Genomic DNA, 15,594 nt, shown 5'->3' with positions numbered 1-15,594 from the left:
TATACAGTGATGTATGTCAACTCTAGCTCAATAAAATTTTAAAAAATCTAACCACATCATTAATTACACTAAATGTAATTGTCTAAACATACCAACTGAAAGGTAGAGATAGTTAAATCAGATAAAAATACAGGACACAACTATATGCTGTATACAAAAAACCCATTATAGATAAAATAATAAAGGAATGAAAAAAGATATTCCATGCAAAGGCAAATCAAAGGAAAGAAAAACTAGCCATATTAATGTTAAACAAAGTAAAGTTTAGGACAGTGAATACTACTAGTTTGAAGAGGGACATTAACTAATGCTAAAAGAGTCAATTCATCAAGATGTAGAAATCCTAAATGTGTATACACCTAACAAAATATATGAAGTAAAAAGTGGTAGGACTGAAGGAACAAATAGACAAATCCATAATTATACTTAGAGATTTCAACACTCCTTTCTCAGGAATTGAAAGACTAAGTAGACAAAATCAGCAAGGATATTAAAGTCTTGAACAATACTAATCTAATACAACCAATTAGACCTAATTTATAGAATACTCCCCCCAACAACAGGATGCATATTCTTTTGGGACAGTTTTGAACCATTCCCCAAAATATATGGGGTCATTCTGAGCTATAAAAGCAACGTTAGCAGATTTTAAAGAATAGAAATCACATAAAATATATTTTCTAGCCATAATGGACTTACACTGGAAATCAATAGCAGAAAGATATCTGGAAAATTATCAAGTATTTGTAAATTAAACAACACTTCTAAGTAGAATCTTAGAAAAGATTTTTGAACTGAATGAAAATGAAAATACAACATATCAAAAATTGTTGGATGCAGCTAAAGCTATGCTTAGAGGGAAATTCATCATATTAAGATGTTTGTTTAAAAAAAGTTCTCAAATCAGGGGCGCCTGGGTGGCTCAGTGGGTTAAGCCTCTGCCTTCAGCTCAGGTCATGATCTCAGGGTCCTGGGATGGAGCTCCGCATCCGGCTCTCTGCTCAGTGGGGAGTCTGCTTCCTTCTATCTCTCTGCCTGCCTCTCTGCCTAGTTGTGATCGGCCTGTCAAATAAATAAACTCTTTAAGAAAAAAAAAAATTCTCAAATCACTAATCTACGTTTCCACCTTAGGAAACTATAAAAGATGACGAAATTAAATTCAAAACAGGCAGAACAAAGGAAATTATCAAGAGCAGAAATAAATAAAATGGAAGCAGAAAAACAACAGAGGGAAAGATCAATAAAACCTGGTTGTTAGAAATCATCAATAACATTAGCAAACTGCTTTTGGTCAGCAAACTGACCAAAAAGCAAAGAGAAGACACAAAGTACCAATATCAGTAATGAAAGAGGGGAAATCATTAGTGACATTCAGTTAATGAAAGAATACTACGACCTACTCCTTGATCATAAATAAGAGAACTTAGATGAAATAGACCAATTCCCTGAAACACATGAACTAACAACACTCACTGAAGAAGACATAATCTCAATGGCCCTACGCCTGCTGAATAAATTGAATCCACCGTTTAAAAACTTCCAAGAAATGAAACTCTAGATTCACATGTTTCTATGCAATAAGCTGAACTAGACTCGATCCTCACACCTAAATTAACCAAAACTGAACCACACACTTACATATAACACATAAAAGTGCAAACCTCCTAGAAGAAAACATGGGAGAAAATCTGTGACCTTAAACACAATCCATAGCAGGAAGAAAAAAAAGATAAAATGGACTCCATCAGATTTAGAACTTTGCCAAAGACACTCCAGAGAATGAAAAATAATCCACAAAATGAGAGAAATATTTGAAAATTGTATAACTGGCAAAAAGACTTATAGCCAGAATATATAAAGGACTGTCAAAACTCAATGATAAGAAGACAAACATCTCAGTTAAGAAAGGAGTATGAGATTTGGGTACTTGAACAAAGAAGTTCTGCGGATGGCAAGTAAAAACATGAAATCAGGCTCAGCATCATTCGTGGCAATTAAATTAGGGCAAGGGCACCTGGGTGGCTCAGTGGGTTAAGCCTCTGCCTTCAGCTCAAATCATGATCTCAGGGTCCTGGGATCAAGCCCTGCATCAGGCTCTCTGCTCAGCAGGGACCTGCTTTCCCCGCACCCCCCTCGTTGCCTGCCTCTCTGCCTACTTATGATCTCTCTCTCAGTCAAATAAATAAGTAAAACCTTTAAAATTTTTTTAAATAAATAAATTAGGGCAATGTAAATTAAAATGACAATGAGATGTCACTACACACTTGGTAGAATGACTAATTTTTTTTTTTCAGTGTAAATACCAAGTGTGAACAAGGATGGGAGCAACTGGAACTTCCCTATGTTGCTGGTGGGAATGGGAAATCTACACATGAGAAATGGTCTGGCAGTTTCTTTTCAAGTTAAACATACAGACTTCCCATATTACCCAGCAATGCAGTTCCTAGGAATTTATTCAAGAAAAATGAAAGCTGATATCCACACAAAGAAAAACTGTACACAAATATTTATAGCAGCATTATAATTATCAAAAATTGGAAACCACCTAAAAGGTAAATGGATTTTTAAAAAAAGCCCTGTGGGATATCCATATAAGACTATTCAACTATTCTTTTAAAGATTTTATTTCTTTATTTGATGGACAGAGATCACAAGTAGGCAGAGAGAGAAATGGGGGGAAGCAGGCTCCCTGCCGAGCAGAGAGCCCAATGCAGGGCTCGATCCCAGGACCCTGGGATCATGACCTGAGCCAAAGGCAGAGGCTTTACCCACTGAGCCACCCAGGCACCCCAAGACTATTGGATGAATCCCAAATGCCTCATGCAGGGTGGAAGGATCCAGATTCAAAAGCATGATTCTGTTTTGTACTGTATGATTTGTGCTGTATGAGTCTCTTTACCATATTCTGGTAAAGGCTCAATGAGAGGGATAGAGAACAGACAGTGGTTGCCAGGGGTTGGGTTTGGAGGAGGGAGTTGACTCCAGATGGGTAGTACAGGGGAATTTTGGTTGGGGATGGAAATGTTCTCTATCTTGATAACGGGGGTGATGACTGCAACTGTACATTTGAGAAAACTTATAGACCTGTATGGCCAAAGGGTGAATTTTACTACATGTAAGTTAAAAAATCTTTTAAGTTAAAAAAAAGAAATTCTAGGGGCGCTTGGGTGGCTCAGTGGGTTAAGCCGCTGCCTTCGGCTCAGGTCATGATCTCGGAGTCCTGGGATCGAGCCCCGCATCGGGCTCTCTGTTCTCTCGGGGAGCCTGCTTCCTCCTCTCTCTCTGCCTGCCTCTCTGCCTGCTTGTGATCTCTCTGTCAAATAAAAAAAAAAAAAAAAAGAAAAAAAAAGAAATTCTAGTGTAGTAGATTCATACAATATAATATTGTATTATAGAATATATAATATTATACAGCTATTAAGTTATGTTTACAGAAAGGTTTTAACTTAGGAAAATGCTATGATAAAATGTTAAATGAAAAATATGCAAATTGGTATGTACAGTATGAGCTTGATAATACATTTTTAAAAAAACATTTTTAGGGCACCTGGGTGACTCAGTGGGTTAAAGCTTCTGCCTTCAGCTCAGGTCATGATCCCAGGGTCCCAGGATCGAGCCCCACTTTGGGCTCTCTGCTGAGCGGGGAGCCTGCTCCCCCCTCTCCCTGTCTCTGCCTGCCTCTCTGCCTATTTGTGATCTCTCTCGCTCTCTGTCAAATAAATAAATAAATAAATCTTTAAAAAAATTTTTTTTTTAATGTAGATAAATTAGGAGTGCCTGGGAGGTTCAGTCAAGTGGCCAACTCTTAATTCCAGCTCAGGTCATGATCTCAGGATCACGGGACCAAGTCCTGCACTGGGCTCTGCACTCAGTAGTGCCGTGGGGAGTCTGCCTGAGTCTGCCTGGGATTCTCTATTTCCCTCACCTTCTGCCCCTCCCCCCCACTCACGCATGCTCTCTGTCTCTCTCTCTCTCTCTCTCAAATAAATAAATCTTTAAAAAATAAAAATAAATAAAAGGTAGGCATTATAAATTATACTTGGTGAGAACCAATATGACTTTTTTTTTTTTACTTTTTCAAAATTTTGCATGCTTTCAAATTTGCTGCAATAAGCCTATATTACTTTGACAATCACCCTGTCCCCAAATAAGTAAGGAACCTGCTTGTATTAAAAATTGGGTACATTTTAAGAGTAAGCAAATTAGAAGACTGTCGGTGGCTGGTGGGTGGAATTGATGGTCACCTACCTTTGTGACTGATCCTCCATCTTAAATAGTGTCAAGATAACTTCATCAGTGTAGGTCTGGGCCAGCAGGTAAAGGATCTTCTCTATGGTCCCTTGGGCTGTGGTTTCGGTAATGTTGTTCACATTGTGGTAAATGTACTGGATGATTTCTGGCACCTGAAGTGGGGGAAGGAGGAGCAAGTTTCATTCTGGACGCAGCCCCAGCTCATCAAGAGGCATGTAACCAGGCACCTTCCGTATAAAGTGTGTGTATAGTCACACACCAATGCAAACCAGTCCCCAGCCGTCAGTGCCCAACTCTGGTCTGGCCACACCTGTGTGGTTGGGGGCTCTCCTGTCCCCCATATTTTAAGAGGGACAAAATAAAGAGCAACAGGGAAGGGTCACTGAAGTCATGCCTGGAAACCATGTCATGAGGAATGAAGCAAGTGTCTGGAGATGAGTAACTCAGAGATGTGGGGATAGGAGACATCAAGCCTATTATAGGGGAAGGCCAGGGCTCAGGCCTTATGGTTTACTAGCCATGTGCACTCAGCAGGGTGCCTACTGGTGAACAGCACAGGCCCTGGAGTCACACTGCCTGAATTTGAACTTCACTTCCTTGCTTACCAGTTGTGTGACCTTGGCAAGTTTTTCATCCTCTCTGTGCATTACTTCCTCATATAGAAAATGAGAACAACTTTACCCACCTCAATGGCTCTGAGCTAATACACCTACATTGGTTGGAACAGTGTCCATTACACAAGAAGTGTTCAAGAAACTTCAGTTACTAAGGCTCTTAGCCTCCTTGAGCCTTTTCCCCATTTCTAAAAAGAAAACCGTTCCTTCCTTGCAGACCTGCTGTAAGAATTCAGTAGAATAACATGTGAACAAGGAAGGCTAGCAGAGTGCATGGCACCCAGTTTTAATAAAACCTGAATATTAATTGATTTCTGCATAAGTCCAAAATGCAAACTTGGGCCAAGGACTAGAAACTGTGGAGATGAATATTTCAGTTCACAATAAGGTAGAACTTTCTAATAATGAAAATGATTCACAAATTAGAATGAGTTATCGTTTAAGGTCATGAGCTTCCCACAAATGCTTTCAGGAAAGTCTGACTATTTTCAAGAGTCAGGAATGTTCCAGAAGGGGTTACAGGCATTGTGTGGGAGGTTGCAGTGGTTGACATTGGGGGTGGCCTTCAGCTCAAAGAGCTTACTCCTGGTCTGCTCTGAGGCATTCAGATGGCTCTCCAGGCCAGAGAGGGTGGCAAGGCTAAGACTTGAGATAATAACTGGACCTATTGTAGAGATGTCATGACCAAGATAGAGGAGTAGGTTAGGCCAATGAGATGAGAGTGAATCTATCAATCCATAAGACCTTTAAAAATGGGATATTAAGGGTGCCTGAGTGGCTCAGTGGGTTAAAGCCTCTGCCTTCAACGCAGGTCATGATCCCAGGGTCCTGAGATCAAGCCCCACATCGGGCTCTCTGTTCATTGGGGAGCCTGCTTCCTCCTCTCTCTGCTTGCCTCTCTACCTACTTGTGATCTCTGTCTGTCAATTAAATAAATAAATAAATCTTTTTAAAAAATGAGATATTAAGGGACCAAGATAAACTATGCTATCTTGATTTCATGGAGAACCAGTCCCACCTCTGACAAAAGAGCCCCTGTATTCCATCTCTGATTCATGTCAATGTCTCACAAATTCATATGTATATATGAAATACAGATATATGAGATAGATTGATAGATCAATAGATAGATGGATAGATTGATCAATAGATAGATAGACTGATCTCTGTCTTGACTGTACATTCTCCCACCTGAATGAAGAAGGCACCCACAGACCTAACATACTGTTTGGAAATAGAAGGGATAACAGTTCTCTCTTGGTCCTGGGACCCCACAGTAGTCTCCTGCTATAGATTTGACTCTATTCTTCCCTTTCTGGTAGATGTGGAGGTATCTTTTCCCATGGAAAGGCATCTTTTCCCATGGAAAGGCATCCTTTCCCATGGAAGGGTCTTTCACACAATTGCAAACAACTCCTCATTTAACTCTCTCTCCTCTGAGTTACAGGATTTCAAGTCCTTAAACCCCAACCAGTAGGAAATAAAACAGAACAAGATCCAAAACAGAGAGGAAGAATCTTCAATTGACCTTGAACCATTAAGCCCTTCAGAGCTGGTACCTTCCCAATTTCTGGCATAGAGTACTTCAGGATCATCTTTAGCATCTTGGAAGCCGCGAAGGCGTCTTTCCTGTTGGCACTGGTCATGGCCTCCATTGACACCATTAGCACATCTGCTCTCTCTTCAGGTGTCAGGTATTTCTGGAAGAACTGACGAAAGAGAAGCAACAGCTATCTCTGCAATGTCAGCATCCCACTCTGGGACTGCACAAAACCCCCGGACTCCAAAGAGACCAGTCAACCTGGGTCCAGTGGAGACACCCCTGGCCCGTATCTGGTTATTCTATGGTGTGAGGCCAGGATCCCCAGGTAAGAACAAGGGTCCAGACAACACGGTACAAGAGAACAATGAAAAGGCATTTCTATTTTGGGTTTGGAATGTAATTAGGTGATCCCATTTGGAAATGAGTTCTGATGTGTGGTGAGTTGACAGCATTCCAAGGGAAATAGTGACTACTGTGGTCTACACCAGGTGTGCCTCGTGTCTCTGGATCTACACACCCCAGGGACGCTTATTCACCCAAACAAGAAAGAGAATTCCGACTCTGCCTGGTTCTATGCCGGGAGCTGGGGAGGAAGCCCACACACAAGACACCCCCTGCCTTTACCCTCAAGGAAATTACTGTCTGGTCAGGGCAGGTAAATAGATATTCATGGTGCCATGTGAGAAAGGCCAGTAAGGGACACAGTGGGGACACTGAAGCTAGACTTGCAAGATTAGATGAGTCTTCCTAGAAGAAGTACCTTTGAAGTCCATACTTGGTGAAAATGGGGGAAAGAGTTCCAGGCAGGGAACAGACTGTACAAAGTCCTAGAGAGAGAGGAGTTCAGTCCAGTCACTGTGCCCTGCAAGGAACCTGAACCGGGTGGGGAAGGGGAATCCAGACAAGATGAGGCGAGGGAGCTGGGCAGGAGCCACATTGGGCCGGGCCTCCCTGGCTGCGTGAAGTTAGGCCTTTAGGATAAGAACCATGGAGAATCCGGGCAAAGTCCGAAGGGGAATAATATGATGATATGTGTGTTTGAGAAATCTCTGAGGACAGTGCAGAAAATGGTGTGGTGAGGAGCACGGTTAGAAACAGGGCGATGGGCAGGAGGCCCAAGACTGGTGGTGGATGGAGTCAGAAGAGCGGCAGTGGCGCCGGGGGAGCATGGATGAAATCTCTTCCCAACCAGGATGACAATGGACAGACAGGGGATGGAACTGGATGTGGAACGTGAGGGGAGGGAAAGAAGGAAGAAGGATTCTTGGATATCTAGCTGCCATGGCTGAAGTAGACTAAGCTTGGAGACACCATTGCTGAGACCAGCAATACGCCTATAGAATTAAAGCTAGGCCACAGCTAAAGGGCCAGGAGCACAATCTGCGGTTGGGGGATGGGGTTGACTGTGCCCCTATTTTACAAACTCTCTCAATGACCCTCCAGCTTCAGTCAACTCAAGTGAAGCTAGGGAAGTGGGCCTTATCCCTCCAGCATGCTGTCCATGAGATCTTAAATTTTAGGGGCCGTTCCCTGTGTCAGTGTGGCAGTCCTCTGTGGTCCCAGCCAGGCCCTCTGTAATCACTACTCAGCCATCTTTCTCTTCCCTCTGGACGCTCCCCATCTGGACACCCCACACACGGTGGAAGGCAAGGGTTACCATAGTGAGACTCTGCATGTTGGCAAACCATCCTCCCCGGAAATGCTTCTGCAAGTCCTTCAGGACGACCTCTGTCTTCTGTTTCACACCTCCAGTCCAAAAACAACAATTACAGGGCAGGGCCTTAACAGGGAGAAAGCAACACACCCTCCCTCCCTTCCCCTCCAAACCTCAGAGATCAACAGGATTCAACAGGCGGAGTAACGTTTGCCCAGCAGAATGGGGAGAGCTCCCTAGTGCCAGGCTGATGGGTGGAGGGAGACTGTCTCTGGGGAGGCGGTCTGGTCCACTGGCCCTGCTGTTCCTGTACCCATGCCACCATGTAGACTGTCCCCACCCCTCACCCTGACAGCTGAGCAAAACAGGAAGCACATTTTAATGAATCATAAAAAGCCAAGGTTTCTGAAACTCCCATTAGGGCATACTTGCAAATCCCTCTAGCACCTCTCTAAGTGTGCATGGCTGTCTGTATCTTTGTTTTTTTTTCTGGGGCAGAGAAGGTCTAGAACAAAGATTCCCAAGTTTGTTCCCTGCGAAAGGATGCCCATTTTCTCAGTCAGACACCCAGCCGGAGTGATGGGATCTCATGGGGGGCTGTGAACCTAGCTCCCCCTTTTTTCCAAGGATCTTCTAGAATCTTTTAAAACAGGGTGTTGCATCAGCATGGCTTTGGCGTTCTTTTAGATAAAGCTTGTTTGCTCCAGTGCCCCTGCAGGAGAGAACTGCCCTCCGCTGTGCCAGACACAAGGCAGGCACTCAGGGACCCATACTGGTTTGCTCCTGTCGCTCAGAGGGTCCCCACAGAGGCAGCCACGCAACGGCCCAACTCGTATCACTTACTTCTATGAAGCACGAGGATTTTGAACAAGTAATGCAATGCCTCTGAGGCCCCTGTGCTGATCTCATGGTTGGCGTTCATGCAGAACAGGCCTAAGATGCCGATTAGCTTCCCACTCATGGAGAACTCCGTCATGTCCTGCCAGGAAGAGGAAACTTACCTCCCCGCCATCCCGCAAGGAGCTCCTCCCCACCATGACCGTCGTCCCCCTCCAACCTGCCCTTTCTTCCCACATCACTAAGGTACGTGCTTGTGTGTGGCCCCTGGCCCCACCAACTCCACACTCCGTCCTGGAGTCGGGGAGCATTCCGAATCAACACCCAGGGAAACGGGGCAGTCAGACACCTCAAATATGTCAGCCGACGGAAAGCTACGGGCCCAACCCAGCTCTCCAGGCCAAGGTCTCCCACCGAGACTGAGCTATGTCTGCACAATAGAGTTTACTAGCTAAGGGCACTATCCCATAGAAGCAGAAAAGGCACTCACACTAAATAAATAGACCAATAAATAAGGCACTCAGCCCTGCCGAGACTCAGGCTTTGCCAGGTGGCCCATGTTCAGAGAGGCAAGGCCCATGGGTTGGTCTCCTCCCAACCCCAGGCACTCACCGACAGCTCCGGGAAATTGCAAATAAACCTCAGCATCCGGGCAATGGCGCCCAAGGCCCGGGTCTGTTCGTGCACTTTCTCTGACAGTGTTAACCAAGGCAAGATGATCTGGAAAGGCAGCATAGGGACAGCACCAGTGTCTTCCATGGGAACACTGCCCTCATCCCTCCTTGCTTTGAATCTACCTCCCAACTGCCAGAAAGACAAACAGGTGCTCGCTCTGGCAGCTCATATGCCGAAGAGAAGAACAGATCATCTACTGTCAGGGGTTGGGGTGGACAGAGGAGTTGACTCCAGAGTCGTGAGGGGATGTGGGGGGATGGTAGAACAGCTCTGTAGCTTGAGTCTAGTTGTGTAGATATGGCTGAGTTTGTAAAAAAAATTGTGGAACTACAGACTAAGAGGGGACATTATATTGTATGTAAATTATGCCTTAATAAAAATATGGGGGGAAAAACAAGGCAAGAGAGAGAGAGAGAGAGAGAGAGAGAGAGGCGTCCTTCAAAAAAGTAAATGGACCTTAAATATTTTTTTCAAAATTAACCCTCTTTCTGATCCCACTGAGCAAAGTCTAATATGAAATAAATGAGGCATTATGTGATCATATAGTTTTTGTAGGAAAAATTGTGTCTGAATTTTTTTGTTTCAGAATTAACTCAAGGTAGCAAATATAATCTAAATGTTGTTGCATGTAAAAATCTTACTTTCATCATTTTAATTTCAGTTATCGAGATAAATCAATAAATGAAGTTTTAGAAACAATTTCAAGTGGTCCCTTTGGAGAGCACCATTTACTTTTGAATAGTGAGGACCCCCGTAGTGGATTTCCTGAGGACCCCATCCTGATGGAGAACCAAAGCTCTGCATCTTTGTTCCCTAGAAACTCAAATTATAATAATGCGTTTCCTAGTCCACTTACAATGCAGGTACCTACAAAGCACAGAAATGCTTCTCAACAAATGTACCAGAAATGAGACCTTCCAAAAAAACCGTGTCACTAATCCCAATATGGATAGGTTTCCTCTCTAGATATGGCCCTCATCAAAGTTTTTTTTTGTTTTTTTGGGTTTTCTTTGTTTGGTTGGTTGCTTTTTAAAAATATTTTCTTTATTTGATAGAGACACAGTGAGAGAGAGAACACAAGCAGGGGGAGTGGATGAGGGAGAAGCTCAGCAGGGACCCCGATTCAAGGCTTAATCCCAGGACCCTGGGATCATGACCTGAGCCAAAGGCAGACACTTAATGACTGAACCACCTAGGCGCCCCCCAATTTTTTTTTAAAGACACCCAGGTGATCCTGTCTCCGTATTGGTAGTCCCATGTCATGTTTTATCCAAAATTATATTATCCTCAGGCATCATCATCATGTTGAGGAAAGTTGGTTTCAAGTGACTCGGCTATTTCCCAATTCAGCTTCACCCCAGCGAGATGACAGCACGTCATCACTACGAATATTGGAAAGGCTCTAAAGACAGAGAGAGGGCAATACAAGAAGTGGTGTCCAAGTCACTGTGATGCTTGAGAGGTTTGAGAGCCAAGGACCTCTGGGCTAGAAAGACCCCCCCACACACCGATTGTCTTAATATTCCTTGTCTTTCCCCCAAAAAGACTAGATTTAACACAGGGCTCCAGTGTGGCTGATTTTGACAGACACTTACCTCCAGGAAGTCCTGTAGTAATGCCATGCTGGGGTCCAGACCCTCCATTACGAGAGCTTGCAACAGGTCATCTAAGGCTTGGATCGTCTGACAAGTGAGGAGGCGTGGCATGTAGGAGGACCGACAGCCACCAGGCCAGCTGGGTTCCCTGAGGCACTCCCCCATGTCCCTCAGACCCCTCCTCAGGAGGAAGGAGAGTGGGGATCAGTCCAGCTGTGCCACCACAGTCCAATCTTCCCAAGTGCTGACCTCCGTTGACCTCATGGGAGACTAGACTGGGACCCGTCCAAATCGTAGGCCAAATAGTAAAATGTAGGCATCAGGCAGGTGTCCCCAACAAATACAGTCCCTGTGAGGTTCTCACCATTAGGGACTCATGCTGTTAGATTAAGGAAAGCTCTATTTTTAAAACTGAAAATACTTGAGATTTGACAGTCTGCTTGGTCAGTTATTCCATAAAATCTATGGGTTTTATCATCATATGGTCTCTTCGTAAGACAGAATCTGCCATGGAACCAGAGAAACGAGAGCCTTTGTGAGAGAGGACACAGGCAGTGTGGGAACACGAGTCACTCCCTAGGGAGACAGGTGGTGAGGGTGAGGTCGAGGGGTTACTCCTGGGCAGAGTGAGGACCGTGGGGCTCCGAGCTCCTGAAGGAGGGGCCAGAGAGGAGGGGAGAAGGGCCCAGGAGCTCAGAGGACAGAGCAAGCCTCAGAAGAGGAACCCTCCACCGGGAGGCGATGCTGGGGATTACCTGGAGGTAGAGACTAGCACTCTCCTTTCGGTCTAGACTGGGCGCGATGAGGGGCAGAGAGAATGTGCTAGAGATGCAGGAATTTACCAGGTCCAGTTTCTGGGGTAAGTAGAATGGTGGATTCACCTGGCTGGGGTGAGAGGGGAGGAAAGACAAGAGAGCTTTGGAGGATATTAGTGACAAGCTGGGTTAGGCTTCTAGGTCCCTAAGGTAGAACCTGGTCTCCTAAACCTTTTCTGAGGCACAGGAAACAGTGTAGACCTGAGCCCCCAGACAATTGTCAATGACCTCCTTGCCAGGGAGGGAGGTCACAGTCTTGGGAAGACCTCCCTACACTGGGCGTCCTAACAGGCTTCTAATAATGAAATCGGGGGTACCGCTACCACCCCTGGATGCTGGTAGACGAGATGGTAATCATGGGGGCCTACCACCCACAGCCCAAAACTCAAGTCCCCCAACTTTCCCATTCCTCCCAACCCGAATGCTCTCAGCATCAGAGACCCAGGGGCTCAGAGGAGGAAACAGCAAGGAAGGAACCTCAGGGCCACGATGCAGAGCATGGCTTGCTGACGCACATTGCTGACCAAGACCTCGGTGGATTCTTCAAGGATTAGCACCTAGAAGGACCAGGAGGAAATAAGAATTTCCCTCAGAGAGCGGTGCCAGCTCTTGGCTCTGGGAGCTGGTCATCCTCCTCCCCGGAAGACCAACTCCCAGAAGAGCTCAGGGTCTTTCTCACCTCAATTTTCTTGGCCAGAATGGATTTGGGAAAGTAATCATTCATACTGCCATTTGGCTGGGAGCGAACAGCGCTGCTCAGGGTATCCACAGCCCTCAGGAACTTCAGCTTGTCTGACTGGGACTAGGAAAGTACACAGAAATGGCCTGCCTATGAGCCAGACCTCAGCCCTTAGTCCCTCCTACAGGCCGGACCTGCAGCTTATACCCCCAGACCCCTGCCCCTCGCCGTCAGCCCAGCCCTCAGGGCAGCTGGGATGCAGGGATGGATAGCTCCCTTGATTTCCTCATCAGTTCCCTCATCGTCTAGACTGACACTCATCAATGTCCTGGCCCCCTCAGAGCCCTCTGGGGACTGTAGAGCTAGGGGTCCATAAGAAAGGTTTTTTTGCGCAGATCCTGTCTGCTGACTTGACTTAAGATTGTTCGGGTCAGAAGGCAAAAAAGGGCTGAATTTTGGGGTGCTTGGAGTCACGTAGGCAACTCCATCAGTTAAGAATCTGACTCTTGATTTCAGCTTAGATCTCAGGGTTGTGAGATGGAGTCCTTCATGGGGCTCCATGTTGGGCTTAGAGCCTGGGTAAGATTCTCTCTCTTCCTCTTCTTCTGCCCTTCCCCACCTTCTTTAACTCTCTCTATTTTCCCTCCTCTATATTTAAAAAAAAAAAAAAAAGCTGAATTTCAGGTGAATTCCAAGACAGGGCTAGTATTCAAAACCCAAGGAAGCATGAGTCGTCATTTCCTCACTCTTTTCTTCTTTCCTCCTCAGCTCTCAAAACGGTTCAGAGGATTTCCTTACCACTTGTCCTTGTTCTAGAAATTCCAAAATGAATTCACAGGCATCTCTTTCTGACTGGCGCAATCCTGCAAAGGGACGTAGTCGGAAGGAGTTTGGCTGATTATCTCAGATGGAATAGGAAAGCAGGGCCATTCTAGCCCCTACCCTCTACCAGGAAGGCTCAGAAACCATCAGAGCCTGGGTGTGTGTCCCAGCTCTAAGAACCAGCTTCTCCAGGCCTGTGACCTAGTGGGGACCTCTGAAGCCTGAGTGGAGAGGCAGTTAGTGGGAACATAGGTAAGAGTTCTGCATCACGAATGGCCAGGGACGGAAGGACAATTGTAAAGAGAGAGAACTTTAAGTCACCCCCAGTGGCCGCACATTATTGGAGCTGTCCTACACAGGCTTTTAAAATCCTGATATGAATGAACTTGAAACCTCAAATCAGCCTTGGAAGCTTCATTGTCAACTGGGCTGGTAAAGGCCTCTGGGAGAGCCTCCCTGAGTAGGAATCCAGGTGTAGACACAGAGGCTGGGGAGTAACGCTAAGAACAGAGCCTGTCCATCCCAAGGGCTGTCAGACCTTGGAGATGGTCTAGATGAATCAAGACCTTGGAGATGGTAGCAATGCTAGGGCCAGAGCAACAGAAGCAAGCAGCCCCGATTCAGGCCCCTACAGGTCGTCCAGCCGGCAGAGGGCTCTGGGGGTGGGGCTTAAAGCCATGGCTCAGCGATTAAACGTCCTTCTGCCTGAGTTCAAAGCTCAGCTTTTCTATTTTATTGGCCCTGTGAGCTTCAGCAAGGTAAGTCTCTCAACAACGGTGAAGATGATAGCATTATTGTTGTGATAATTCAATGACTGAATGCATGTCAGGAGCAATCTTGAGCAGATTAAATGTCCCCTAGCTCCAGTCCTATCACTTGAATATGGGGACCGTAATAATCACAGTATGTATGTATTATTATGAGGTTTGAGTTAATTAATTCATAATTAATTTGAATTAATGCATTTGTTAATTCATTTATAATTAATTAATTCATAATTAATTCACTCATGTAAAAAAAATAGGATAATCCCTGGCACATAGCAGGAAATTAATAAATTCATTCTTGGGCATTCATTTATTGAGCACCTTCTATGTAAAAGGCACTCTTCTAAGCCCAGCTTATAGATATAGAGCTTACATACCAAGTGGTTCCTTCACAGAAACTACTGTTACTATTGTTCTAAAGGTATTCTTTTTGCATGTGTTCATATAGATTAGTATATATACACAGGAGGTCAGAGAAAATGTCATTGATTAAATTTGAGTAGTCTTCAAGGGTTGGTCCTTCAAATGAGGACCAAACCATATAAGATATCTAGGGAAAGAGCACTCTAGGCCAAAGGAACAGCACATGCAAAGGCCCGGAGGCAGGATCATGCTGCCATGGTCAGGGAACAGCAAGGAGTGTGTACCTGGAGCAGGAGGAGCGGGGAGAATGGCAGAAGACAAAAGCAGAGCAGTGATGGGACAGGTCATGAGGGCCTTGCAGGGCCCATGGCAAGGACTACTGTAAGGACTCGGGCTTTTGCTCTGAATGGGATGGGGGCCCTGGGGAGGCTTTGCATTAAAGAGTGGCATGGTCTGACTTTTGTTTAACAAGATCACTCTGGTTGTTCAATTGAGAAAAGATAGGCATGGAAACAGAACATGGCAGGGGACAGGGACGTTGGCTCCCCCTGAGTAACTGTGAGCTGGGTGAGATTGAATTCAAAGCCCCAGTGTCCTCTTCCCTGCCCAGCTCCTGGCTTTTCATGGAGGCAGGTCTGCAAGCGGACAAGTACCCAGAGCCTAGAGCTGTGAAGGGAGCAGCCAGAAGGGGGCTGACTCGCGTCCATGAAGTGACACCTCAAGCCAGGGCTGGGCAATCACCATCACCTCTGAGATTGAAATGAGTTGAAACACAGCCCGGTCCAGGGCCAGCTGCTCACCCGTTAAGGTAGGATTCCAAGAGACTTGGCCAGTTGATTGTGAAAAAGTTACTCTGTTTGGCTTTTGCTTGTTAGGGTATGGGTTCATCTGCATGCTTGGGGCGGTAGCCTGCAGCTGGTGATGAGGACTGTAGGAAGGATGGGTGTCAGACGCTTCTTCCTAGGGAGGCGGTCTCACC

At 45.5% G+C, this 15,594-nt stretch overlaps 1 protein-coding gene across 1 annotated transcript in view; it reads right to left on the bottom strand.

The window, feature by feature from the left end:
* The window catches only part of LOC125086453 (maestro heat-like repeat-containing protein family member 7), a 31,430-nt gene extending 15,836 nt beyond the window's left edge, over positions 1–15,594 (bottom strand). Inside the window, exons 1-11 of the mRNA XM_047705819.1 lie at positions 15,416–15,594; positions 13,462–13,526; positions 12,664–12,786; positions 12,462–12,541; positions 11,925–12,054; positions 11,170–11,256; positions 9,512–9,619; positions 8,906–9,041; positions 8,066–8,154; positions 6,425–6,574; positions 4,249–4,403 (exon numbers count right to left, since the gene is read on the bottom strand). Of these exons, the coding sequence (XP_047561775.1) occupies positions 4,249–4,403; positions 6,425–6,574; positions 8,066–8,154; positions 8,906–9,041; positions 9,512–9,619; positions 11,170–11,256; positions 11,925–12,054; positions 12,462–12,541; positions 12,664–12,786; positions 13,462–13,526; positions 15,416–15,509 (1,217 nt within the window). The 5' untranslated portion in view covers positions 15,510–15,594. The remainder of the gene's footprint in view (positions 1–4,248; positions 4,404–6,424; positions 6,575–8,065; positions 8,155–8,905; positions 9,042–9,511; positions 9,620–11,169; positions 11,257–11,924; positions 12,055–12,461; positions 12,542–12,663; positions 12,787–13,461; positions 13,527–15,415) is intronic.

The sequence above is a fragment of the Lutra lutra genome, chromosome 15, assembly GCF_902655055.1.
Source record: "Lutra lutra chromosome 15, mLutLut1.2, whole genome shotgun sequence".
Classification (NCBI taxonomy): Eukaryota; Metazoa; Chordata; class Mammalia; order Carnivora; family Mustelidae; genus Lutra; species Lutra lutra.
This window is presented reverse-complemented; position numbering and strand designations above follow the sequence as displayed.